Raw genomic sequence first — 26,186 nt, forward strand, 5'->3', positions numbered from 1 at the left:
CGTTTAGCTCCTGACTGCCTCTTACCGGATGTGTGATGTTAAATAAGTTCTTTAACCTCTCTGAGCCTTGGTTTCCTGACCTGTAAAATAAGGCAAATAATATTTACCCTACAGAATGGATATAAGAATTAAACTGGAGAATCTATGTTAAGTGCTTGCCATTTAGTAAATGCTCAGTTGGAGTTAGCCATTCTTACACAAAAAGCAACAAACTCCTATGTAACTACATATAATGGATGAGAAACTGTGTAGAGAACTTTAAGGAATTTTTTTCAACATACGAAGATAACATTTGGTCCCTGCTTCCAAGGGGCTCACATTTCTGATAGAAAAGTGAATAGAATTGGGCTCTTTCACATCTGTTGTGTTTAAAGTATCAGATGGGGTTGGGTGGGAAGAAGTCATGGCAAAGGATAACGGGGTTTGTGAAAGTTATGCATTGCCTACAGTTGAGAGCAAGAGCAAAATTAGTTTCCATCGAAATTTGCAAAAATCCTTAGAGTGACAGAGAAAGAAATCTCCCTGCTCAGTTTTGAGCCAAATGGGGAGTAAAGAAGAGAAGGAGCTGGGGGAATTATGTAAAGAGGGGTGACACCTGGCAGACTGGCAGCTTGAGGCCTGGTGTCTGGGCCTGCTGGGCCAGACACCTCAATTGTACACATCTGCTTCCAGGTCCCTCTCTTCTGGTGGGAGCTACCACTGTGACAGAGCAGGCAGAGGGTCATTGGCTCCGTGGCTTGTTGAATTTTGTAATTGTCATTATTAGACTTGAAAATCAATGTTTGCTCTTCGCAGATAGGTGCTGCCAGGCGCAAAGTGTGAGGAGCTGTAGTTTGCATAAGGCCTCACAAAGGTGCTAGTACTTTGATGTTGACAGCTTACTCTGAGAATCCTAGGGCAAGGATTCAAACAGAAAAGTAACAGCCGTAACAGCCTAGCAGACTGGATATTTATTTCTGCAGGTTAGCTCATTTTCCTCCCAGTAGGAAAATCTTCCTGAGAAATCAAAGCAGTACCAAAGCCTGCTGAATGTGTTCAGCCTTAGTAAAACGAGATAGTGGGGCTGTTATAGATGAATATGATCAATACCTTTGAAAGATTAAATCTTCCAAAAGGATGCTGATGAATGCCCAAGGCCTCACCAGCAGGTACATCTGTGTTTTCCAATACAACTTTCTGCAGTGATGGAAAAGTTCCTTCTGCTCTATCCAATATGTAGCACTAGCCACATATGGCTGGTGAGTGCTTAAAATGTGGCTATTGTGATTGAGGAACTGAATTTTTAATTTTACTTATTTTTTAATTTAAAAACTGGTAGCTAATTTGGTTATTGGAAAACTTTTAAGTATATTTGGAACAACTCGGCTATGCAAACCTATTTTTTCAACTGTAAATTTTATGAAATCTAAATGCAGATGTATTTCCAGTGAAAATTTTGTTTCTGAATTGAAATGTGTGAAATACACAGCAGATTTCAAAGACTATGAAAAAAATGTGAAATACTTCACTAGTACTTTTTTATATTACTACATGCTGAGATGGTAATATTATAGATACGTTGGGCAAAATAAAATATATTAAAATTAATCCTGCTATTACTGTTTTTTACTTTCTTTACTGCGACTTTTAGAAAATTCAAAATGATCAATGTGGCTTATGTTACATTTCTATTGAACAGTGTCAGTAAACACACAATAAATGTTCTTTAGATGCAACCAAGTTGCATCTTCTTCTTTAGAAGAACCAAGTAAACTCTTGCCTCCTTCCAATGCAATTTTCTTTCAGTAGAGATATTTTTGGAATAATGCAGATCTAATCATGTCACACATTCCCCAACACAAACACTGAAAACATTTTATTGACCCACCTTTGTTCTTGTCATAAAACAACAAATCCCCAATTTGTTCTCTCAGGCTTAGCAGGGCTAAACTGACCTCCCCAGCCTAGTCTCAAACCAGCCACATTTGACACCTTTCATTCCTTGACTAGGCACCATTCTTCCTGCCTCAGGGTCTTTTCACTGGAGGTTCCCCAATCAGTGATGCTCCCACTATTATCTCTTTTCCCTTTCAGACCTTTACTCAATCTTCACTGCCTCAGGGAAGACTTTCCTGCCTCCTAGAGAAGGGGATTTCCTCTCTTGACTGCCTACTCCTTCAAAGCATTCACTATAGTTACAATTGCACATTTGTTAGTAATTCTTTGACTTGTGTCCTTTACCCTCACTAGACTGCAAACTCCTTGAGGAATTTGTCTGATTTTGCTTACCACCATATCCTTCGCACCAATCATCACAGTGCTTAAACCAATTAGGAAGTTAATAAATATTTGCTCGATGAACGAATGGATAAATAAATGAACTAGGCATCCTCTGCCCTAGACTATTGTGGAGAAATAGACAAATTCTTTACTCTCCTCCTTTCTTTACTCTCCTCTCTTCCTAATGAATATTGATCAAATATTCATTAACTCGCACAAAAAGCATCATTTTAGAACCCAGCGCCTTCTCAGGGTTGACCCACTGCTCTTTCCTGGGTTAGAAAAGTTCATCATGGTCAGCCAGGAAGGGCTACATTCTAAATCGGTAAATAGGGAGACACCCTTAGCATTTAGCTGAGATCAAAGCAGCCCTATCAGTAAGTAACACGTTGGGAAGCCATTTCCGGGCCAGGTTGGGCAGATTTTCCCTGCTGACTAATCTCATTTAAGAGAGTTGGTTCTCAGTTCACAGTGCATTCTGTTTGAAGAGAGCAAGCTCCTTGGGCACTGACTGCTCTACCTGTTTTAGCTCATTTTAAACTAATTTTCAGTCTGTGGAGTTATTAAAATGTTTCATTTGTATCCAGAGTATTGGGATGTAATTCGATTATTTTGCTTCCCTGCTGAAAAATGCATCTCTAGTTAAAACCTCCACTGCCACTGAGGCATGGTGCAAGTAGGTAAGAGCATGGAGTCTAAAGGCAGGCTGCCTCTGTTCACACCCTGACTCCACTCGCTGTGAGAACTTGGACACTATTTAACCAAACTATGCCTCAGTTTCCTCATCTGTGAAGTGGGGGGTGATAAATAGTACTTACCTCATAGAATAGGGCAGCAGAAGGATTAAATGAGATTAATAAAATGCTTAGGGTAGCATCTGGCACAGAGTGAGCACTCATTAGATGTTAATTGTTCTTAACAGAGTAATAAGTCTCTCTAAGCGGCTGCCCACCCAACTGCCTATGTTCACAGTGAGATTATTTCACCTCACACGTGATGTTTCACCAACATTGAATGCCCTGAAGTTTCTAATGCTTACCATATGTATTTGTTTAATTCAATTTCAGATCATACATATGTCAATTCAACCATTAATATAGATATCCCTGACTTAACAATTTTTTTACTTTATGGTGGTGCAAAAGTGATATGCATTCAGTAAAAACCATTCTTTGAATTTTGATCTTTTCCTCAGCTGGCACCATCTGGTAGGATCCTCTTTCATGTCACTGGGCAGTGGCAGGCGGCAAGCCACAACTCCCAGACAGCTGCACCATCACAAGGGCTAAAATCCATACAACTTACAACCATTCTGCTCCTATATAACCATTCTATTTTTCACTTTCAGTACTGTATCCAATAAATTTCATGAGATAGCCAACACTTCGGTTAAATGGTTTTGCCCAACTATAGGCTCATGTAGGTATTCAGAGCATGGTTAATGTGAGCAAAGCTAAGCTATGATGTCTGGTAGGCTAAGTGTATTAAATGCATTTATGATATTTAATGCATTAAATATATGTATCAATTTACGATATTTTCAACTTATGATGATTTATTGAGATGTAACTGCATTGTAATTTGAGGAAGGTTTGCACTCAATCCAGCTGCCATCTCCTCCAGGAGCCTACCCTGCTCGCCCTCACTTGCCCTGTTAGACGCCTGTCTTCTCTGTCTCCCTCTATCATTGCACTCCATTAGGCTATGATTATCTGTGAGCTTTCTTGCAGAGAAAACATGTATCTTCTTTATCTTTGTAGTTAGCATGTGCTTGGCACCAAATAGACTTCCACTAGCTGTTAGGTGAATACACGCACATGTGCATGAATGAAGACTCTTCCAGAAGGATGATTGGGAAGCATTTGTCTATTAAATATTTGGATGAGGAATTGTTTCCATAGGTGAGCACAAGGCTTACTTGATTCCACTTTTCTCTGGTCTTTTTTTCTAGATATATTTTAGAATATGTTCATAGTGAGTTGGAGAAGTTTGGATTCATTCCTATTTTGTATTTAGCTCCTCAATTGCCTTAAATAATGACAATATAATGGTGCCAAGTGTTATAAAATACTTTGTCCCCTCCTGCCCTCCATTTAGATTTAGTCACTACCGGTGCCTTTTTAAAGAAGCAAAATTTAAATATACCACATATTAAATTTTTAAAAAATAACATCTACTGCTATGTAAAGCCCTGTAATTAAACTACCAAAAATAGTACTTTTGCTCTAAAAATCCTTTTAGTTATCAACTGAAATAATTCTTAACAAAGTACTTCAGCAAAGAGATCTTAAACAATGGACCCTCTGTGCATGCCAGTTTGAAAACTACTGTTAGGTAATATCTAAGATTCTGCAAAAATGGAATAGGAATAAGATATTATGAATTTATCTTCTTTTCTCTTCCACTAACCCCCATTTGCTACCCCTGTTACTTTGTTCTTCATATCTAGATTTTTTGCTAAGACTCTCCTCTCTTCTATTTCTTTTTCTCTGCCAAGAGCAGTAAATAGACACATGAGACCTGGCATGTGGTCCCCGCTAGCTGTGGAGCCCCATCAGGTCAGACTTTGGTTTATTTTCCACTGACACCCCAGTATAGACCCCCACTCCCACCCTCCAGAAACATAGAAACAGACTTGCTTACATCTACACATCTCATAATATGACCTACATTTGGGGAAAGGTCAAACTTTTCAATAAATGGTACTAGAGCAATTGAATGCCCATATTTTTAAAAAATGAAATGTGACCTCTGACTTTACATGACATATACTCAATTATAAGTGGAATATAAATCTAAATGTGCATGATGAGGGGCACCTGGGTGGCACAGTCAGTTAAGTGTATGACTCTTGGTTTTGGCTCAGGTCGTGATCTCAGGGTCATGAGATTGGGCCCTACATTGGGCCCTACAATAGACTCTGCACTCAAGGGAGAGTCTGCTTAAGGAGTCTCTCTCCCTGTCCTCTGCCCCTTCCCTCCCCCATCTGTCTCAAAATAAATAAATAAATCTTAAAAAAAAATAAATCTGCAAGATTAAACAAAATGCTTCTACCAGATAATATTGTAGAATATCTTCATGATCCCAGGTAGGAAAAGTTTTTGTTTTGTTTTGTTTTAAAGATTTTATTTATTTATTCATGAGAGACAGAGACAGAGAGAGAGAGAGAGAGAGAGAGAGAGAGAAGCAGAGACACAGGCAGAGGGAGAAGCAGGCTCCATGCAGAGAGCTGGACATGGGATTCAATCCTGGGTCTCCAGGATCAGGCCCTGGGGTGAAGGCGACATTAAACCGCTAAGCCACCCAGGCTGCTCAAAAGGTTTTCTTAATATGGAAAATGTACTAATCATAAAAGAAAATATTGATAAATTCAATTGTATTAAAATTACAACCCACAAAGGACTAGTATTCAGAGTACATAAAACAGCTCTTACAAAAACAGTAAGAAAAATGAACTCAATAGGAAAACTCAATAGGAGTTTTCAAGAGAAAACTCTTGAACTCAATAGGAAAAATGGCAAAAGATTTGAACAAGCACTTCACAAATCAAGAAAGGTAAATATGAAAAGGTATTCAACCATGTTAGTAATCTGAAAAATGCAAATTAAAACTCCAGTGAAATACTATTACAAGGTCACTGGATGGGCAAGCATGGAAAAATCTAACACTACCACCTAGATGAGCAGAAGTTTTTACATGCTGCCCATGAAACTTGAAATAGTATGACCATTGGGGAAAACAATTTTAAATACCCACTAATTCTGTAGAAATGCATGTACCCTCTGATACAATTCCAATTGTATCAACAATTCCACTCCTAGGTTAGATCCTAAATGTGCTCATGCACATTTGTAGCAGGAAACATGCACAAGCATGTTCACAGTAGCCCTCTTTGTAATAGCTCCAAACTGTGGATAATCCAATGTTCATCAAAAGCAGAGTGGATTAATAAAATGTGGCGTATTCACACAATGAAATGGTAGATAGCAAAGAGTAAACAAAGTAGTTTCATGGATGGATGTCAAAATGTAAGGTTGAGAAAGAGAAGCCAAACACAAAACAATTCATACTGATTCCATTTCTTTTTTTTTTTTAATTTTTTTTAAATTTTTATTTATTTATGATAGTCACACACAGAGAGAGAGAGAGAGAGGCAGAGACATAGGCAGAGGGAGAAGCAGGCTCCATGCACCGGGAGCCTGATGTGGGATTCGATCCCGGGTCTCCAGGATCGCGCCCTGGGCCAAAGGCAGGCGCCAAACCACTGCGCCACCCAGGGATCCCCTGATTCCATTTCTACAAAAGTCATAATATAGCAAAGAATTCATTCTGTATGAATATAGGTATATGTGTATTATATACAGAGGTTTGTATATGTCTGTATACAAAATTCATGTAATATATACAATAACTCATGTTATCATATGAAGGTCATAATCAAGGGGGTTAACACTATAAAGAAAAGAACAGAAATTATTACCATAAAAATCAAGATAGTGGTTATCTCTGGGAGAAGGAGGTGGATATACATATGGGAGGGTCTTCTGAAGTGGTGGCAATGTTCTCTATCTTGACCTAGATGTTCATTTGTTAAACTGTCACATTTATGTTCTAAGAATTTTTCTGTAATATTTTTCACAATGAAAAGAAGAAATGAAAACCAGCCAAACAAAATAAACATAATTTTGCTTATATCCTACCAAAATATAGACTATTTAATCTGTGTGTCTAAATACATTTAGTCTAATATAGTCCATTTAGTCAATGATCTATGTAGTATTGTCCATTTGTTGATTACATAAGCAGTTGAGAAGCTCACAGAATTCCTGTAGATAAACAATGCCTTTTCAATGCATTTGAAGTGTTTGCTTACAAGTGGTCTTTTCCGTCGTGTGTTCAAAAGTGGAAGGAAACACTGTGCTCCTTCACCCTAAGTTTTTAGCTTTTCTTCTGAAACACAGTGAGATCCTGGTTTAAAGCCAACTTGCATTACAGGAAATGCTATGAAATCACATACCAGCACGAACTTCTGGTTGTGTACGTGTGTGCCTTAGTGTGCGTGCTCTGTGCCAAGGACCCACGCTAAGACCTTTATCTTATGACACCTTTACCTTTAACTTTAGTTCATAGATTAGATAACTATGGATGGGGGGAGTCGGTTAGAAACTTGTAAGGTTACATAGCTCAGAAATGGTGAAGCAGGGATCCAAACTCAGGTCTGGCTGGCTACTAACCCCAGGCATCCTCTTGCGAACTTACTCATCAGGCTACACTGCTTAATACACCCTCCAGGTCACAGAGATTCTTTGTTTGAGCAAACTGTAGTCAGGCTTCACCCTGGGCCCATCTGTGCACTTCTTTGTAAAAGTCTGTTAAACCAAAACCACTCCCCCACCCTCCATATCTGATCACTCTTAATACCTGATGGGGTTTCTCATCCTTCCCGGTCTCCCAACTGATGTCTGGTCATCCTGATCTACCTTCAACAAGAATCCTGTTAGGTCTGTTGAACCAGAACCCCCTGACTCCTATGTTTCTTCCTAGTAATTTTGCATCCACTGGCCCCCACCCTGACTATAAATTCCCACTTACTTATGCTGCACTCGGAGATGAGCCCAATCTCTCTCCACTACATTGCAGGGGTCCCTATACCTGTTGCAATGGTCCCCTTCCCTTGAATAAAGCCTTATTGTGCTTTAATAAGTGTCACTGAATTTTTTTTTTTTCTTTAGCAAAGGAAAGGAAGACACTGCTGGGGGTTAGCTCTGAAAAAAAAGTGGAGAACCATTCTCCATTTCCATTGAAGACTGTTAGCAGCTTTTGATGGACCGGGAAAACGTAAGTTCCCAGCTGTCATCCCTTAAGGATTTTTTTAAAGAAATCCAACGCTGAATCCTTTCATAAAGCAAAAGGTCAGCCCCAATACACCAATTTTGCAAACCCGTATTTACCCCCTCCGGATGGGTTTACAATAAACTCAGTTATCCCTCTGTCATGCAACAGGGGGCACCCTTTAACTGATTTTTTTATTTTTTTAAAACCTTTTTCTAAGTGGTTGCTGAGTGGAGGTGTTCAACAGCATGAGAAGAAACAGCAAAAGTAAAAAAACCAAAAAAAACAAACAAACAAAAAAAACACAACGAAGTAAAGTTTCTAAACTCCATGAAGCTCAGAAGAGAACGAAAGGGGGTGGCGGAACGCCAAATCCATTCGGCTTCTCGATCTGGGGCTAAAAGGCGGCCGCGTCGGGGTGGTCTCCCGACCTGGCCGCATTTACTGGCGCCCATCCAGGCCGGCTGCGTTTGTCGCACATGATTGTTGCGAATTGAGGCTGGGCCCTTGACACTCCACCTTTCCCAGCTGCTGAGTGCGGGGGCCGGGGACTTTGGGCATCCGTTCACGCGTCGCCTTCAGGCGGCAACCGGTCGGAGACCCACCCCCTCCCCGCCCCGCGCGGCGCTCCCGGGCTGCAGCGCAGACGCCGCGGCTCGGCTCGGCTCCTCGGCTCGGCTCCTCGGCTCGGCCCCTCGGCTCGGCCCCTCGGCTCGGCTCCTCGGCTCGGCTCCTCGGCTCGGCTCCTCGGCTCGGCTCCTCGGCTCGGCCCCTCGGCTCGGCCCCTCGGCTCGGCCCCTCGGCTCGGCTCCTCGGCTCGGCTCCTCGGCTCGGCTCCTCGGCTCGGCTCCTCGGCTCGGCTCCTCCGCTCCGCTCCTCGGCTCTGCTCCTCCGCTCCGCTCCGCCCCGCGCCGCTGGCTGGGACTTGCTCTCCGCGCGCAGGACGAGCCATGCTGCGGGTGATCGTGGAGTCCGCCAGCAACATCCCGAAAACGAAATTTGGGAAACCGGATCCTATCGTTTCTGTCATTTTTAAGGGTAAGGAAACGTGTTCTTTTTTTCTCAGGTCCTGGCGTGGCATCATGCTAAGTTCTCGTGGGTCCCACTGGTTTGACAGTCGGCGCTTGGTCCACGGAGAAGGCAAAGCCTCTCTGGCTTCAGCAGGCTCCGTACCTGTGCAGGTGAGGGGAGAGGACCGAATCCTACGGGAGGCGTTTCAGCTTCCCCGGGGTTTTGAGACGCAGACGATGACCGGATGTGTGAACTCTAAAAATGTGATTTCTGTAAACCCGGGTAGGGATTTGTAGATTTGTAGATGGGTCCTCAAATTAGAAGCCTCAAAGAGGCCTGCGTGGGATCAAAGTTAGTGTGGGCCGTCTGGTGTGCAATTTTACCGTCTCTGCTTTTGAAAAGTCGGTGACAGAGGGAAAAGTGCTAGTTAAGTTTTTCCAAGCGCCAGTACTCCCCACAACAGCCCCCTCACCGCCGCTTGGTCACCGGGCTTCTGGAAGCTGCAGTGAAGTTATTATTTCGGATTCGTCTGTTTTCACATTGTTTTGTGCCGTTTTGTAACTGCTCTTCATCTTTCCCGACTTGGAGAGCGTGTGTTCCATAGCTTCTAAAGTGCTCAGAGGAAAGAGCTCTGGACGAAACAAGTCTGTAGTTTGGACATCTACTTTGGTTTTGCTGAAAAACCTTGGGCAGATGACCTCGTTTCTCCGAATGTCAGTCCTCTTTTCTGTAAAAACTGTGAGCAGGGTTTAGACTAAATTATCTTTAAAAGGCCTACTGTAATTCCAAAAGTTTATTCTTTTACGAGGCTGAATTGCAGCGGAGGGGGCAGGAGTGGCTCGTGTGAGGGCTCACTCCCAAGCGTTGTAAGTGATTCCAGTTTTGGCCTGGGTGATGTGCCAATATCTGAGTTTAGGAGCTTTATCATTTTCTGTTTGTTCAGGGTCACTGGTAAGATTGCCAGCTCACTTCTTGGCAGGAGGGATGAGAGCCGTGGGGGAAGACAGAGAAAGTAGGAGCCTTGATGGGCACAGAGTTCCTGACCACGCCTCTGACCACACCTCAAACATTTCTCGCTTCCTCCAGGAACCAAGCAACTACTTCTCCCTTCCAGTTTCTGGTTTATCTCTGCCTTTTTCCTTTCTTTTGTCTATTTTATCTATTTCTCTTCTCCAACCTTTCTTTATAAGGATGAGCAAGATGAAAGAAATGAAACCTAAAGCTGTCAAATGATTGTTTAGTTAAAAAAAAAAAGAAAAAAAGAAAAAAAAAACAAATTTAGAAGGCAAAAGTTCAATTCTTAAAGGACACCGTGGTTTGAGAATCTGGTTAGTGAATATCATGTAGTCATGTTATGACAATGTTCCCTTACCTGTATTAGTTGCTTGCAAGTCTTTTGTTTTTCCCTGAAGTAATTGCGTAATAGGGACTTAACGTAAAAAGTTTGTACCCTCACCACTGACAAGTAAAGACATGTAAAAGTATATCAGATTCAACTTGGTAATGTCATTATGTGATACAAGTCATACAGATCATAGAGGAATTAGAATTTAACACTGAATTGAAATCTGACTTAAAATTTTTTGGAACGTATATGCATTGGTCAAAACTTTTATTTTTTTTATTTTTTATTTATTTATTTATTTATTTTAAAGATTTATTTATTTACTTATTCATGATAGACATAGAGAAAGAGAGAGAGAGAGGCAGAGACACAGGAGGAGGGAGAAGCAGGTTCCACGCCGGGAGCCCGATGCGGGACTCGATCCCGGGACTCCAGGATCGCACCCTGGGCCAAAGGCAGGCGCTAAACCGCTGAGCCACCCAGGGATCCCTATTTTTTTTTTTTTTAAAGATTTATTTGTTTATTTATTCAAAGAGAGAGAGAGAGAGGCAGAGAGAGACGCAGGCTCCATGCAGGGAGCCTGACGTGGGACTCGATCCCAGGTCTCCAGGATCATACCCTGGGCTGCAGGCGGTGCTAAACTGCTGCGCCACCGGGGCTGCCCCTGGTGACTAAAAATATGCCTGAAGCTATCAACATAAGTTCTCAGCTGAAAGTGGAAAACTTCAGTTAGACTGGGCAAATGCAGTCTCTCCAAACAATTATAGTTATTAGATCATTTAAACTTTAGTCTCTTTTCTAGTCTACTTTGGTTGTGCAAACTGGGGAGTGAGGTCATTCATTCACCTAACAAGCAACTTGACAGCAGAATCAACTCTGAGCTCAGAGTAGGAACGCCCATACTCTAGCTGATGTTTCCTAAATGACCCAAAGTTACCACCCAGGGCTCTAGTTTCTCAGCTGTGGAATGATGGGAACTGATCTCCTTGAGGCTCCTTCTGGCTATAAACTTCTATCATTTTATCACTCTCACCAAGATGTGGAAGGCAGAGCCTTAGGGACAGGAGCACAGTAACAGAAGTGGCCTATTTCTTCCCCTCAGTCTCTTTCCTAGTTTTAAACACTGGTGATGGCAGATTCTTTCCAGGTGTGCTTCCCAGTCTTGAGCACTGTATATAACTAAGTAACATTAAGTGTGGACAGAACTCAGCATACTTATTACAGTGAAGCTAAATGCACTTCACAGTGCAGTGTTGAGAAGTAGAGTGTGGAGAGTGAGATGTCAAAGGCCCTAAGAGAAGATGAAGGAAAGCCCCTATGTTTACTGAAATGTGTAAAAGTCCAACTTTTGAGTACATAAAATGGTAAGGTTGGGCAAAAGCCACTTCTCCTCTAACTCCAAGGTGGTAAGAAGAATGTCCAAGTGATGGGCATTAGGGGTGATGGCTGTATAGACCCCAAGGCCCCTTGAAACTGAAATTACTCTGTAGTAGAGGAGCTGCTGTGCTGCCAACCAACTGGTTTCAGGTTGACCTCAGTCTTTTGTGTTCCAGCCTCTCCTGAGGTTGACTACAGAACTTCATAGGACCTGGTAGGAACCAGGAGGAATTGGGAGTTGAGTCCCTGTTGAGAGAATGTCATGGATGTTTCACAGTGCAGGAGTAGATTATGAAGACCATTAAGCTTATTTGATTTTTTGCATCATTGCGGTGCACTAGCTCTGACTCTTCAGGCCAGAGCACCTGCAAGCCTGAAGTGGCCATTCTTTCTTGAGTTCCATGCAGAAAGCCAGGCCATGAAGCTGAATCTGGCTGAGATTAGTTTCAAAATAATATTTAAGACATTTATTAATTAAAAAATACAATATAATATAATAGAAGATCACGTTCCTCCTATTCTTTCTTTCTAGCCACTCTTATTACCTAGGAATAACTACTCAGAACAGTTTGATTTGAATCCTTCTTGACTTTTGGGTATAAATATGAAAGTTGTTGCAACAACTCCCTGTTAGTGCCCTGTAGTGCACATTCTTACAGTGTGTATCTTTTAAAAAACTATAAAGTTTATTTATTTATTTGAGTGAAAGAGAAAGAACACAAGCAAGGGGAGCAGGCAAGGAGCCTGCTAAGCAGGGAGTCCAATGCAGGGCTCCATCCCAGGACCCTGGATTACAATCCCAGCAGAAGTCAGATCCTTAGCCGACTGAGCCACCCAGGCGCCCCTTACAGTGCATGTCTTTGTGAACATGTGGGTTTCTGAAGGACAGTTTCTCTTTTTTGCTGTTATTGCCTTTTTGGGTTGTGGTGATTTTTTTCCCCTTTTTCGCTTAAAGATGATTTGCTGGCAATTGCCAAGGATTTCCATTTTCCCTTTAGCTCATCTCTTGCTTTGGTGTCAAATCTCTTAGCATTAGATTGATTGAGAGGGAATTTTCTTGCAGTCCTTAATATTTCTGTGCTTTTACAATGTGGCAACATTGCATTCATATGAAACGTCCAGCTCCTAGGGTGCATAATTGTTCCAGTAATCACATTTTTCTCCTTCTGTCCTTATGCTATCGCCCATTCCATCAGCCAGAATTTTCCCTTCTGGTCTTGTGTACATCATTGCCTTGTGAAATGACTATTACTCAGATGGTCACCAAATAATTATCATATATTATTACCTGTTTTTACAGATGCCTGTTATTTCATTTGAACATGTTTTTGGAGTGAAATCCTAGATATTTCTGGGACCTCCTTTCAAAGAGCTTATCAACTTTGTAATCTTAAGAAACCACTTGACCTCTCTAAGAATGCTTTCTTTTTCATCTTTTGAAAAATGGAGTTTTAATGGCTTATCTGAAGGGGAGTAGATCTGAGGGGTCCCTTGAGGCTGGGGTTTATGCAACAGAGAGTTTTCTGACTTTTTTAGCAAAATTTAATTTGCTCTTTGACAATTTATAGTTAAATATTTTAAAATGACCTTTTAAATAAGCAGAAAAGCTATGAAATTCTATTTAAGTAGGATGAAGCATGATGGGGAAAAGAGCCAATGGGTCTTATTCACTGTCATCTATGAAGGCACCTGTGGAGCAGCCCACGTGGTGACTTGGTTTACCCAGATGCACCATAGGACTAACAAGAAGATTCCTACAGGCTCAACTGACAATCATGCTATGATGCTGGTACTCTCATAGAACCACTGTCTTGCATTTATTAAACACTCAAGAAAGCAGAACTGTTTGATCTACTGAGTCATTTCCCTCACTTCCGGGAGTACAGAGCTTAGAGAATCACCACCTAGGGAAAGTGGTCCCACTCTATTGAATGAAGCATGGGAACTCTCAGAGGTATACTTCCCAAAGGCACATTTTACAGGCTCTCAGTCATTTACAAAACCACAAATGCCTTTTAAAAATGAATTAACATGGTTTGTTTTTCTTCCCTTCTTCTACAACATCTCTTACTTACATGCATGCCCTCCAGTCATGCCCAAAGTTGCTGGTGTTTTTCTGGTTTGGGTTTACTGGTGGGTTTCTCCATCCCAGGGGGATTCAGCTCTGCCAAAAAGGAATGAGATTTTATATCCTCTGCAACCCCTAGCATATCATTGATGTTGAATAACATTTCAGATGTTAACCATGGAGGCAAGAGCTGTCAGGAGATTTGAGACAGCTTAGTGCAATAAAATAATTGATTCTTGGTCCTGAAAGGGATCACCAGAAGTCTGCCAATCTCCCTTCTTTCAGGAAGAATTAAACTGAATATTCTCTAAGGTAGTTTGTGAGTGAAGCTTGGCAAAGAAAAGGTCACTTTACACATTCCTTTTTTTTTTTTTTAAGTTTATTTATTTAAGTAATCTCTACACCCAACGTAGGGCTCAAACTCATGACCCTGAGGTCAAGAGTCACATGGTCTTCTGACTGAACCAGCCAGGCACCCCTGCACATTCCTGAATGCGGAGCATAGCCAGTTCCTAGCATGTGCTACCCAAATCGATGTTGTAGTACTTTTTTGCATTCTTGATACTGCAAAGAAAATGTGAAGCTTTTATGTTGAAAATTCATACACAAACTGTGCAGTGGTCTATAAGGCATAATAATGCATGTACCATGAAATGGCAATGATCGCCTATCCTTGGTGTAATTTCTATTGAACAACTGTCCTGTTGAGTAGGGGTGTGCTTTGAGCGGCTCTGAGCCACAACTGCTTGGATGGCGGGCACCTTAAACTTCCTCAGCTAACTTAGCATTAGGTGATAGGTTGCAACACCTATTGGGCATTCCAGTGCAAAGGCCCTGGGCTTTGGGGTCAGGGGGTCCTAAATAAGAATCCCATTTCCCATCCTTTGCTTGCTCTGTGCTCATGGGCAAATGAATTAAAATTTTTGGCTTAGTGTTCTTAATAACATTTACCTTGCAGGGTTTTTTGAGGATTAAATGAATATACATAAGAAATTGCACATGGGAACTCCTAACTTACTTCCTCCATTTGATAACATTTGCTTTTATGGAGATCTCCAAGCACCAGAGAGCACATGAGGAATAAGTCTAGAAAAATATACTAGCATAGTTTGGTCTCGTAGGCCTAGGAAATCAGCTAGTAAGAACACAAGAATGAGATATGAACCAGAAAAGACGTATAGATTTATAGTGTAAGAGCAGATGGAGGAGAAATATGCTTGGTGGGGAAGTATCAGTGCCTTGGTCTTAAAGGATGAGGAAATTTCACAGAAATGCCAGGAGGAGGATGACATGCCAGGCTTTGAAACAGCACAGGAAGGCCAGGGAGCCATGAGCTTGTGTTGTGAGGCTGACAGAGGGTAATCTAGTGTGGCTAGGGATTGCACTTTACTCACAAACCAGTGGGGAGACACTAGGCAGCATTGTGAAGACTGGATTAGTACTAGTCAGGGTGACGAAACAGAAGGTTTACTGGTTGAAACAAAGCTTTTCAGGACAGAGGGAGTTCATCCCAGGGCTAGAATGAGAAGGAAGAAACTAACATAAAAGTTACTGAGAAAGCAGCCTGGCTCATTGGGTCACCCTTCCTCACACTCCTCTATAAAAATGGGACATCAGACTGCCTTCCTCCCAGCTGGGGGCGGGGGGGGGGGGTGGTACCCTGTAGGTGAGTTCAGGATTGAGTTGGGGTTGCTCTGCAGGAGGCCAGTATGAGAACATGAGCTACCTGGATAGGAGGGAAGATGCCCACTAAGAGGGAAAAGAAAGGCAGAGAAATAGAAAGTGACCGGGAAGACAAATTCTGCTGTTTTCCCAAAGGCCAATGGGGAACATTTCTAACCAAGCTGAGCTGTGATCTCATTCATATAAAGTCCTTCTCGCCCTACCCGGTTGTCCCACCTGGAAGGTGATGTGTCATGGCCAGCAATTGCTTAATTGCAAGGAACACATACCCACAAGCTTACTTAAATAAAGTGTGGTTTTTTTCTTTTTCTTCTTCTTCTTTTTTTTTCCCCCCAAGCTAGAGAGAAATCTCCCAGAATCTAAATCATGGGTCCCACAGGAGTCAGAATCATGTCAAGCAGGGTGGCATTCACTCTCTCTCCCCTAGGGACAATGGGGTCTCATGCCTCTCTTCTTCCCTGCACAGTGACAGCCTTCATGGAGTCTCTTACTCCTGCTTCCCTGCAGTTGGCAGCATGCATGGGGCATTGGTTTACTATAGTGGTGACCTGGTCCAGATCTTATATCTCCTATAATCCCAGTGTCTCTTAGTAGGGCTCTTTGAGAGAAAAATACCAGTTGGCTCAGTTTGGGTCAGGTGTTCACCCCTGGTCCAATTGGCTGTGCCAAGAGATACAGATGCATAAGGCAGGTATCCCAGATGCCTCTACTACACAGGATAAGCTTTGAGACCTAGACCATCAACTCTCTGGCCCGCCTCCCTCCAGCTGGGGCATTTGACCTGCTTTGCCATCTTTAAGTTACTCTCTGAACAACCGCACTCTATCCCCTAAAAGAGCCGCCCTCTTTTAGTAAACAACATGATACATGTAAAGTGATGAGCTTTGGACTGGGCAGACTAAGTTTCACTCTTGAATTTGTCATTGGGAACTAAATATTTTTTTTCTGAGTCTTTATTAGTCTATAAAATGAGGAGAATGATACATACCTCATAGGGACATTGTAAGGATCAACAATGATAAAATATCTAAAACACTATCATAGTGTCTGGCAGATAATACAGATCTTCCTTGACTTATGGTAGGGTTACATCCCAATAAACCCATCATAAGTTGAGAATATCATAAGTTGAAAATACATTTAATACACCTCACCTATGGAACATGATAGCTTAGCTGAACCTACCTTAAATATACCTAGAACACTTACATTAGCCGACATTATCTGGACAGAATCATCTAACACAAAGCCTGTTTTATAATAAAGAATATATATATGTAATAAAGAATAAAGATACTTATTACAGGAATATCTTATGTAATGTATTGAATACTATATAGAAAGTGAAAAACCGAATGGCTGTACGGGTGCAGAATGGTTGTTAAGTGTATCAGTTGTGATTGTGTGGGTGACTGGCAACTGTGGCTCACTGCCCCTGCCCAGCACCATGCAGGAGTGTATCATACTGCATAGCGCTAGCCCAGGAAATCCCAATTCAAACTACAAAGTTCATTTCTACTGAATGCATGTTGCTTTTGGGCCATCATAAAGTTGAAAAATTAAATTGTATCATCCCAAATCAGAGACCATCTGTAGTTGTATGGCAAACACCCACTTCCTCTCCTCTTTGTGCCCCCACTCCTTCCCTCCACTGCTGGGGTGGGGCATCAAAATCCTGGGGGACATCTAAGGGGTGGTCCAGGCTTAGATCAGGAAATCGGATGCCTGGTAGCTGTGGGGCACAAGCAGGTCAAGGCAGAGCCAATGCCTGATTCATTTGTGACAGTGCATTGTAACTTCTCCACCAGGCACATGATAGGTTCTTTGTTGCTATTGTTTTACTTGTGGTTAAATGTGGTTAAATGTATATGGTATAAACATTACCATTGCAACCATTTTTAAGTGTACAGGTTAGTAGCATTAAGCACATTCATGGTACTATCATCACCACCTTCAGTCCCCAGAACTTTTTCCGACTTCTCAAACTGAAACTCCGTACTCTATTCAATAATAATTCTTCATCCCCCACCCCCACCCCCAGCCCCCAGCAACAATCATTCTATTTTCTCTCTGTGAATTTGACTGTGTACCTCATATGATTGTTATCTGTTTGTGACTGGCTTATTTCACTTGGCATAATATCCTCAGGGTTCATCCACATTGTAGCATGTGTCAGAATTTTTTCTCCTCTTACAGTGGCTGTATGTACCTGCCACATTTTGTTTATCCATTCACCTGTCAATGGGCACTTGGATTGCTTCACCTTTTGGCTGTTATGGGTAATGTAGCTTTGAACATGGGCGTTTAAATACTCTTCTTGAGTTCTCAATTCTTTTGGGTGTAAAGCCCGAAGTGGAATTTCTGGGTCATGTGGCAATTCTATGTTTAATGTCTTGAGCCACCACCTCACTGTTTTCCATACCGACTGCATGATTTTACAAACATTCCCACCAGCTGCGTACAGGATTGCAACTTCTCCACATCCTTGCCAAACACTTATTTTCTGGTGTGGTTTTGTTTTCATTATCATCATCCTGATGGATGTGAACATAGTAGATTCCTAGTAACTCTCTGTTGATTTGGATTTTCAGCTCACTCTTACCTCAGTAACTCAGAGTGAAGCTGTCTGCAGCGTACTCTTCAGCCTCAGTGGCCGGCAGCAAGGCAGCCCTTTTGTGATGAGAAGCCTGCCTGGCGGAGGCCCAGCAGCAGCCTGAGAGAGGCAGATGGCCAGCTAGCCAGTGGAGCCTGGCTCTCTGACGTCTGTGTGGCCAAGGTCATGCCAAGAGCTATGGCAGAGCTGAAGGCAGATGGGAAATTGGTCTCCTCCAGTGCTAGGTCTTCCGGTTGGTCTGGGCTCCCCAGGGCAGGGCTGGAACCAGAAGTCCTAACCCTCTGTATATGTTTTTCCTAACATTGTGTACTCCTTCATGGCTCCTATTGGAATACACAGTTACATATTTGCTGACTTACTTGATTTCTGTCTGCCTAACCATCAGATAGTAAGCTTCATGATGTCAGGGATTGTTGTCTCTTTCCCTAGCACCTAGCTTAGTGCTTGGCAGGTGGTAGGTACCAATAGTTATTGAATGAATGGATCTAGCTCCTCACCTCATTCACTCAGGTCATGTTACCAGACCAAAGTGGGTCCCTTCCTTAGTGAGTTATAGACAGAGACTACATCATGTGGAGTCACCTCTCAATGTCATCCTCGATTTGTACAAATAAGGAGACCATAGAAATAATTCCAAAGATGTGGGAGGCTCCTTTTATTAGGGCTTGGGATGAATATTCAGAGAAGGATTTTGACATTATAGTGAAACTGAGGTAACTGTTGGGTACTTTCTGGTTGATTTGCTACAGATCCTCAGATGTTTCTTTTCTTGTTTTAGCAATTCATTAGTTAGCTGCCTTTTCTTTTTAAAGATGATTATTTCACACACAGAGAGTGCACAAGTAGGCAGAGTGGCAAGGAGAGGGAGAAGCAGGCTCCCCGATGAGCAGTGAGCCTGATGCAGAACTTGATCCCAGGACCCCAGGGTCATGACCTGAGCCAAAGACACCTAATTGACTTAGCCACCCAGGCACCCCTCATTAGTTAGCTTCTAAAAGATGAAATTGATAGGCAGAAACTTCTACCAGTTTCCTGAGTTCAGGAGGTCAGTCCTGAGTTCAGGGGGTCAATGGTGAATTGAGGGGTCAAGCGGTCTTACCAGTAATGGTCAGGGTCTCACAGGCCTGAGGGACCAGATCTGCCTGCCCACAAACTACAAAACTGATCTTGAATACTTCAGAATTTCCACTGGTTGGTTGGGATCCTTTAAGCTGCATCCCAAAGGGAGCTGGAAGGCAGGGGAGCCCCAGTCTACCTCTGACCATGATAGTAGGGCTTTGCTGTTATTAATAGCAAGAAAGTTCTCTGAATCTCAGTCTTCCCAGCTGTAAAGTGGGCATAAGACCTACCTCTGAAGGTTATACAAGTCCAACGAGATGATGTATTTAACGTACTTGGACTAAAAATAGATGTTTACAGGGGTATCCAGCAGGCTCAGTTGTTAAAGCCTGTTGGCTCTACCGTGAATTTGAGCCCCACGTTGTATGTAGAGATTACTAAAAATAAATAAATAAATAAACTTAAAAAAAATAGATATTTACTGTGACCTCACCTCTTGAAGTTTGGCTCTCTTTGCATGTAGCAAAGTGAAAAATCAATGGTCTAGGTCAAGGACTAAGGAAATAAGAAGTTTGCAAATCAAACAAGGACAGCTGATGCCAGACTTTTATGCTCTCCTTTCCCAAGGTGAAGCTATGAACTAGAAAACAGGTCTAGGTTGGGTTCATATTTTGTCAAAACAACTAGTCAGTTTGGTGAAAATAAAATACTGTTTTACTCATTTTTATTTACTTCATTCAGCAGTCATTTATTTGTGTGCTCAATTATTTAGTTCAGAACCATCCACTGAAACTTCTAGGGTGGTGGAGATGGTTGAGATCTGCCCTGTATGTTATGGTAGCCCCGAGCCATACATGGTTGCTAATCACTGAAATGTGGCCAGTGTGATTTGAGGAACTGAATTTTTTAATATTTTCTAATTTTCATTCATTTAGATGTACACAGCTACATGTAGCACAGATAGCAGGAGGACAGCCATAGTGGTGAGGAGCCCAGGACCTCCTCTCACTCACAGCTGCCCAGCCTCTCCATACCTCAGTTGTCCCATCTACAAAATGGGCAGCAGCCCAATCACATAGCATAAGTAAAGTTTAGCATAAATAAAAGTTAAGCACATACATAGAAAATGCTTTAAGTGTTCATTGCTCCTTGGGTCTTCCTGAGGTTCTGGCATGTGTGGGTTAAGAGGGAGAGAGCTTGAGGACCAACCACTTGCTATACCACCACCACTATTTATTAAACACTTACACTGTGCCCACACTTGTTGCATATTGTCTTATTTAATCCTCATGGCATTTTTAGGGAGTAGGTCTTACTATCATATTCATTTTACACATGGAGAAACTGAGGCAGGGACCAGTCAGGATTCAGCTGAGGACTGATTGCAGAGTCTCCATGTGCATTGCCTGAGGTCAGCATGGGCAAAGAAACAACCAAGTCAATTTATGATCGCTCTCTTTGTGCTCTGAGTGGATTGAGTTGTTCAGTGTGTGGGGATCATTTGGACCCAGCCTGAGAGAGGAAGAACATGTACCAAGAACACAAGAACTTAAAAAAAAAGAAAAATAAAGCTTAGCCTTCCTGGAGTGAGTTTCCCCAGGGTAATGAAAGCCTTTAGGACTTGCCATGACTCAGAAGCTCAGAGCTGACATAGCTTAGCAGTGAATCATTCCTCTGATAATCAAGTCGGAGCCATTTTATTAGTGGAGACTAAAACTCTAATGTATTACATGAAAAGAATTAAAAATCTAATATTTGAGTGGCAAGGGGAGTCTCCTTCGCCTCCCCTCAGCTCTCAGGTGTATTACCTTCATCCTCTTTTACAACCCAATAGCACAACTTACACATTTATTTTTAATTTTTTTTAATTTTATTTTTTACACATAAAAAAAATCCTTTTCCTCATCTCTTTTTCCTTCTTAAAAAATAAAAAATTTTCTTTTTGCTTACCTGTCCCCATTGGCAGAAATCACTGCCTGAACTGTCCCTGTCTCCCTCCCTTCTCTCATTTGCTGCTGTGTCTCCCTACTGCTTCTCTCAAACACAAATTCATTAAAAAAATGTTGATCAGGAGTGTACTCTGTCAGGCTCTGTGCTCAGCACTGCAAATCAGGCGAGGAACTAGCCAGACTCACCCCTGCTCGCATGCAGCTCACAGCCTGGCTGTAAATGCAGCCAGAGGTCAGTGACTTCAGAGTAGTGAAGAATTGGGGGCAGTAGATTAAACTCTTGGAAAATTTAAACTTTTTAAAATTTTGTTACTTGCAGATTATATTGATGATGAGAGCTAGTAAGTACAACAAGTGCTTTACATATATATTCACTTAATTCTCACCAAAAAATGAAGTCTGTCTTTTTATAGTTGAAGTTCTTCTTTCTATGGGTGTGGGGAGGGCGGATTGCCTGGGTCAAGGTCCGGCAAGAGGTTCAAGTCAGAGCAGGGACATACAGGCCCCCCGCTGAGACTGTAACACCCCGACGTGAGGAGCCCCCCCCCCCCCCCCCACGTCTCGGCCCCTGTATACTTTCAGCCCACCGAGGGTAATGCACACAGACTGGCTCGGCTCCGAGCTCAGACCTTGTGGCTGACATCCAGGCTCCGTCTCCTTCTCATTGTATTTCCTTGGGCAAAATCAGCCCTGAGGGCATCTAGCCAGAGCAATGCCAGGGCCTGGGGCATTGGTGCCTGTGGACTTGACACCTTTGGTGGCCTCAGAGGTCTTGTCTGGGGCTCCAGATGCCCCTCTGGTTTGTCCCAGTGTGCTGGACATGTTAGGATGGCTTCCCTTGTGTGACACGGCTTGAGGAAGGTGCCCACCAGGGCACCTACAGTGTGGAAAGCCCTGCCCTGGGATTGACCCACAGCCACCCTTCACAACAAGTGTAGCAGGGGTCCAGGGCACAGATTGTGTATACTCATTTATCAGATGAGGAGATGGAGCTTCAGAGGGGTCAGGAGCAGCCAAAGCTGGTCAGCAGGACCAGGCAAGGAGAGACTAGAACCCCAGTCCTGAGACTAAGTTCCCATTGCTGTATGTGTGTCTGGCTTTCTCTGTGCTTGGCATCTCTCTTGGTTAAGTCTACTTCCATCTCCATCCTGGACACTGATTCCTAGCTCTTCCTCCTACCTGTGGCAGCTGACCAGCCGAGCTCGCTAAAGAGCCCAGAGGTCAAAGCCATCCCCAGTACAGGCAGGAGAATTGGGGGCAGTAGATTAAACTGCTGGTGATGGCAAAAATCCCACTTAAAGAGATTATTTTAGTATGGGACACTGGGGTCTGAGGCTCAACATAATTCAACTAGAAATTTGTTGCCTAAAAGGTATGGAATTGAATTCTTAAGATTTTGACTCAGGCTTTGTGCTTATTTTCAAAATTCTTTTCTCTATTTTGTTGTCTCTTGATACTATCTCTTGGAATCAGGGATGGCAGAGGAACTGGATCCTCTTCATATTGTCTGATGGAGGTAGTTTATGATTCTGATCCTGATCCAACACAAAAGAGTGTCCCCTATGTCCTAGACACTCACGTTTCCTCATCTGATCCTCAGTACAGCCATGCAAGGTGGGTGTCTTCATCCTCATTTACAGGGTACTCAGGCCTTGGAAGGCCCTTCTGGAATACTAGGAACTCTCCATCTCCTCAAGCTGGGGTGGAAGTGAATTTGCCAAGTACCAGCCTTCATTCATTCTCTAGCAAATTGTCTCAGAAACATACCAGGCAGAGGAAGGAGAGGTTAAAAGGCTAGGAGCCAGAACACCAACATTCAAATTCTGGCTTTGTCTCCTACTAGCAGGAGACCCTGCACAAGCAGCTTAGTTGCATTACGCCTCAAAATATGGATGCTAATAGTAACAGGTAACCTATACCAAGCCCTTAGAAGATTGCCTGGTGTACTATGAGCCCTGTGAATGGTAGCTCTTATTCCTGGATATTAGGTACCAATATTTATTAATGAAGAAATGTATATGGAGAGTTGGATAACTGGCTCAAAGTCACACAGATGGTAAGTGGTGAAAACATAGTAGGTCACCTGGCATCTCAGCCCTTGGTAGAGGTTAAGAGTACAGGTTTGGAAATGAGGCAGACGTGGGGCTGCAGCCCAGCTCTGCCACTTATTGGCTGTGTGATCAAGTCACTTAACATCTCTCTAACTTAGTTTTCTTATCCATAAAACAGCAATACTAATACCTCCGTTTTAAGGATTAGACATGATAGTGTTTAAAGTGCCTGGCACTTGGGGCACCTGGGTGGCTCAGTTGATTAAGCCTCTAACTGTTGGTTTCTGCTCAGGTCATGATCTCATGGGTCATGGGATCAAGCCCCCACTGGGCTCTGCATTCAGCAGAGAGTCTGCTTGAGATTCTCTCTCTCTCTCTCTTCCTCCTCCCCACCTCACCACCAAATATATGGATAAATCTTTTGAAAAAAAGAGAAGAAGAAAAATAAGGTGCCTGGCACAGAATGGATGCTCACATGCAAAATAAACAAACAAGCCCAAGAGTCACACGATTCAGTTCTCCACCGAGACAGCCAATCCAGATGCCTGTCCTGCCTGGTAGCCCTTCACCTGCAGTCCTGGCAGTTGGCAGAGCTGGAACACAACCACCCTCAGGGTCAGCCTTTAGGAAGTAGACTCTGTATGGGTTGTTCAGATTGACTGGGCTTCACTTCAGTTCCCTTGGAGGATTTGGTTTTAAGTGCTTGTGTGCCTGTAAGGGCATCTGCAGAGGCCAGTGGGGCGTGGGGCATGGAAAGCAGAGCAGTAACCCTGTGTGCCTTTTGTTTCTGTTTATCAGGAGTATCAGTGACTATTTCAGAAATGTACAGAACAGCCTTGCTTTGTATCATAGTTGCCATTTGGCTAAAATGCCTTCCCCAGAACCCGTTTGACAACATATCCTGGAGCAGTAGGGCAGCCAGGGTTAGAAAGCAAAAAGTCAGAAATACACCTTTAGCTGGGTAGAACTGGATGGGCCATATGTCTCTGTGCTCCCCCTAGGTCCCTCTAGGTCCTGAGGGTGGTGGAGTCAGTCTCCTGCTGGACCTTCCCTGCCCTCCAGTTACTGTGAAAATTCTCCCAGATGCTGGTGGCTGCCAGACTGACTGCCAGGGATGAGCAGCCACTGCCCCTATGCCAGCTGCCCCAGGCAGGCCTGCGAGGTCTGGAACAGAGCCATGTGAGAGAAGTGCTCCAGCAGGGCTGTGCCTAGCGTAACAGGGCTCTTTCTCTGGTCGCTGGACCCTGCCCTCCAGGGAGACTCCACAGTCTGGGAAAGTCTGTGGGGCACACAGGGCATGCTGCCTAGGTGCCATAGTGAAAATTAATAGCTCCTATTAGTTCAGTGCTTTCTGTGTGTTAGGCCCTGTGCTGAGCACTTGCTATTCATTTCCTCACTTAATTATTAAAGTTACCCTAGTAGTAATACTTCCATGAGCTTATGAAGTTCAATTCACTCAAATCATGGAGAAATTACTCTGAGTGAAATAACAATATTAATAAAATACAATTCCAGCCTTCAAGGAGTCACTGTCTGGTCTTAATCCTCCGACTCAGGCAACTGTTCTGTGTCTCTGTCTACTGGAGTCTGAATCCCAGCTCCACCACTTCCTAACTGTGTGACCTCTGACAAATTGCTTAACCTCTCCGTGTCATGGTTTCTCCTTTTGTAATTGGGGATGATCATAATAGAATTTACCTTTTAGGGTAGTTGTGAAGATTAATGAGACACTCCATGAAAAGCACTGGAAACAGTGACTAGTTCAGAGCACTTAATGACTGTTAGTCATGCATGAATGGCTTCAGGGGACCTGTGATATTCTAGGCCATATAGTGGGTGATTTTGTATTTGTCTGTGAATATTCCATAAGACAAAGGGGCCATAACCTGGGACCCTGAGAAAATGAAGAGGTATTCCTAAATGGAAGGTCAAGTTTAGATGCATGGCTGGACCTAGAGATCTTGTTGTTCTACTTTGCCTACCAAAAAGCTAAGTTCTTAGGGGAGCTTTGTAAATGGCACCCCCACTGCTCCTGGGGTCATGTCAGTAAGATATAGCAATCTAGCCAGTGAGGACTTGAGGGACTTCATAAGGCACATGATCCATAAAACCTGGAAGAAGACTTAGAGATCATCTAGTCTAAATTCCCCGGGGTACACAAGAGGGACTCTGAACTCAGTAGTTGAGCCTGTGTCTCTCTGAGATAACAGTTCAAAGAATTGGAGAGTTTACTGATTTGAAAGTCTAGTCTGAAGAACTGGGCCAACTCCTGTGTTTTTTCTTGCAGGAGTGCAAGGATCAGGGAGATGGGGTGTCTTTGGAAGCACTGAAAAAGTGTTACCATTGTAGATTACTATTACTAACTTGGTGTTGCTCCTTGTTTTAGCGTTTTCCAGAGAAATGGAACCTGTAGGGTGTGTGTATGTGTGCACGTGTGTGTTCAGAGAAGGGGATTGAGAGACTTATTTTAAGGAATTGGCTCATGTGATTATAGGGACTGGCAAATCTGAAATTTGTGGGGCAGGCCAGCAGGCTGGAGCCTCTGGCAGGATTTCTTTTCTTTTCTTTCTTTCTTTCTTTCTTTCTTTCTTGCTTTCTTGCTTTCTTGCTTTCTTGCTTTCTTGCTTTCTTGCTTTCTTTCTTCTTTTTTAAGATTTTATTTATTTATCTGAGAGACAGTGAGAGCAAGAGAGAGAAGCAGATTGGCTGCTAAGCAGAGACCCTGATACAGGGGCTGAGATCATGACCTGAACTGAAGGCAGACACTTAACTGACTGAGCCACCCAGGCACCTCTCAGGTAGGGTTTCTGTTCCAGTCTGGAGGAACATCTTCCCTAGGAAACCTTAGTTTTGGACTGTTTGGATGAGGTATATCCACATTATGGAACATAATCTCTTTTACTTAAAGATGATTACAAATGTTAATCACATCTATAAA

The 26,186-nt window shown here is 42.9% G+C and overlaps 1 protein-coding gene across 2 annotated transcripts in view; it reads left to right on the forward strand.

The window, feature by feature from the left end:
• Positions 1-8,908: 8,908 nt before the first annotated feature.
• MYOF (myoferlin) overlaps positions 8,909-26,186 on the forward strand; it is a 143,134-nt gene continuing 125,856 nt past the window's right edge. For both annotated transcript variants that reach the window (XM_041744274.1, XM_041744275.1), the window contains exon 1: positions 8,909-9,129. In XM_041744274.1, the coding sequence (XP_041600208.1) occupies positions 9,042-9,129 (88 nt within the window). In that variant the 5' untranslated portion in view covers positions 8,909-9,041. The remainder of the gene's footprint in view (positions 9,130-26,186) is intronic.

The sequence above is a fragment of the Vulpes lagopus genome, chromosome 2 (genome assembly GCF_018345385.1).
Source record: "Vulpes lagopus strain Blue_001 chromosome 2, ASM1834538v1, whole genome shotgun sequence".
Taxonomy (NCBI): Eukaryota; Metazoa; Chordata; class Mammalia; order Carnivora; family Canidae; genus Vulpes; species Vulpes lagopus.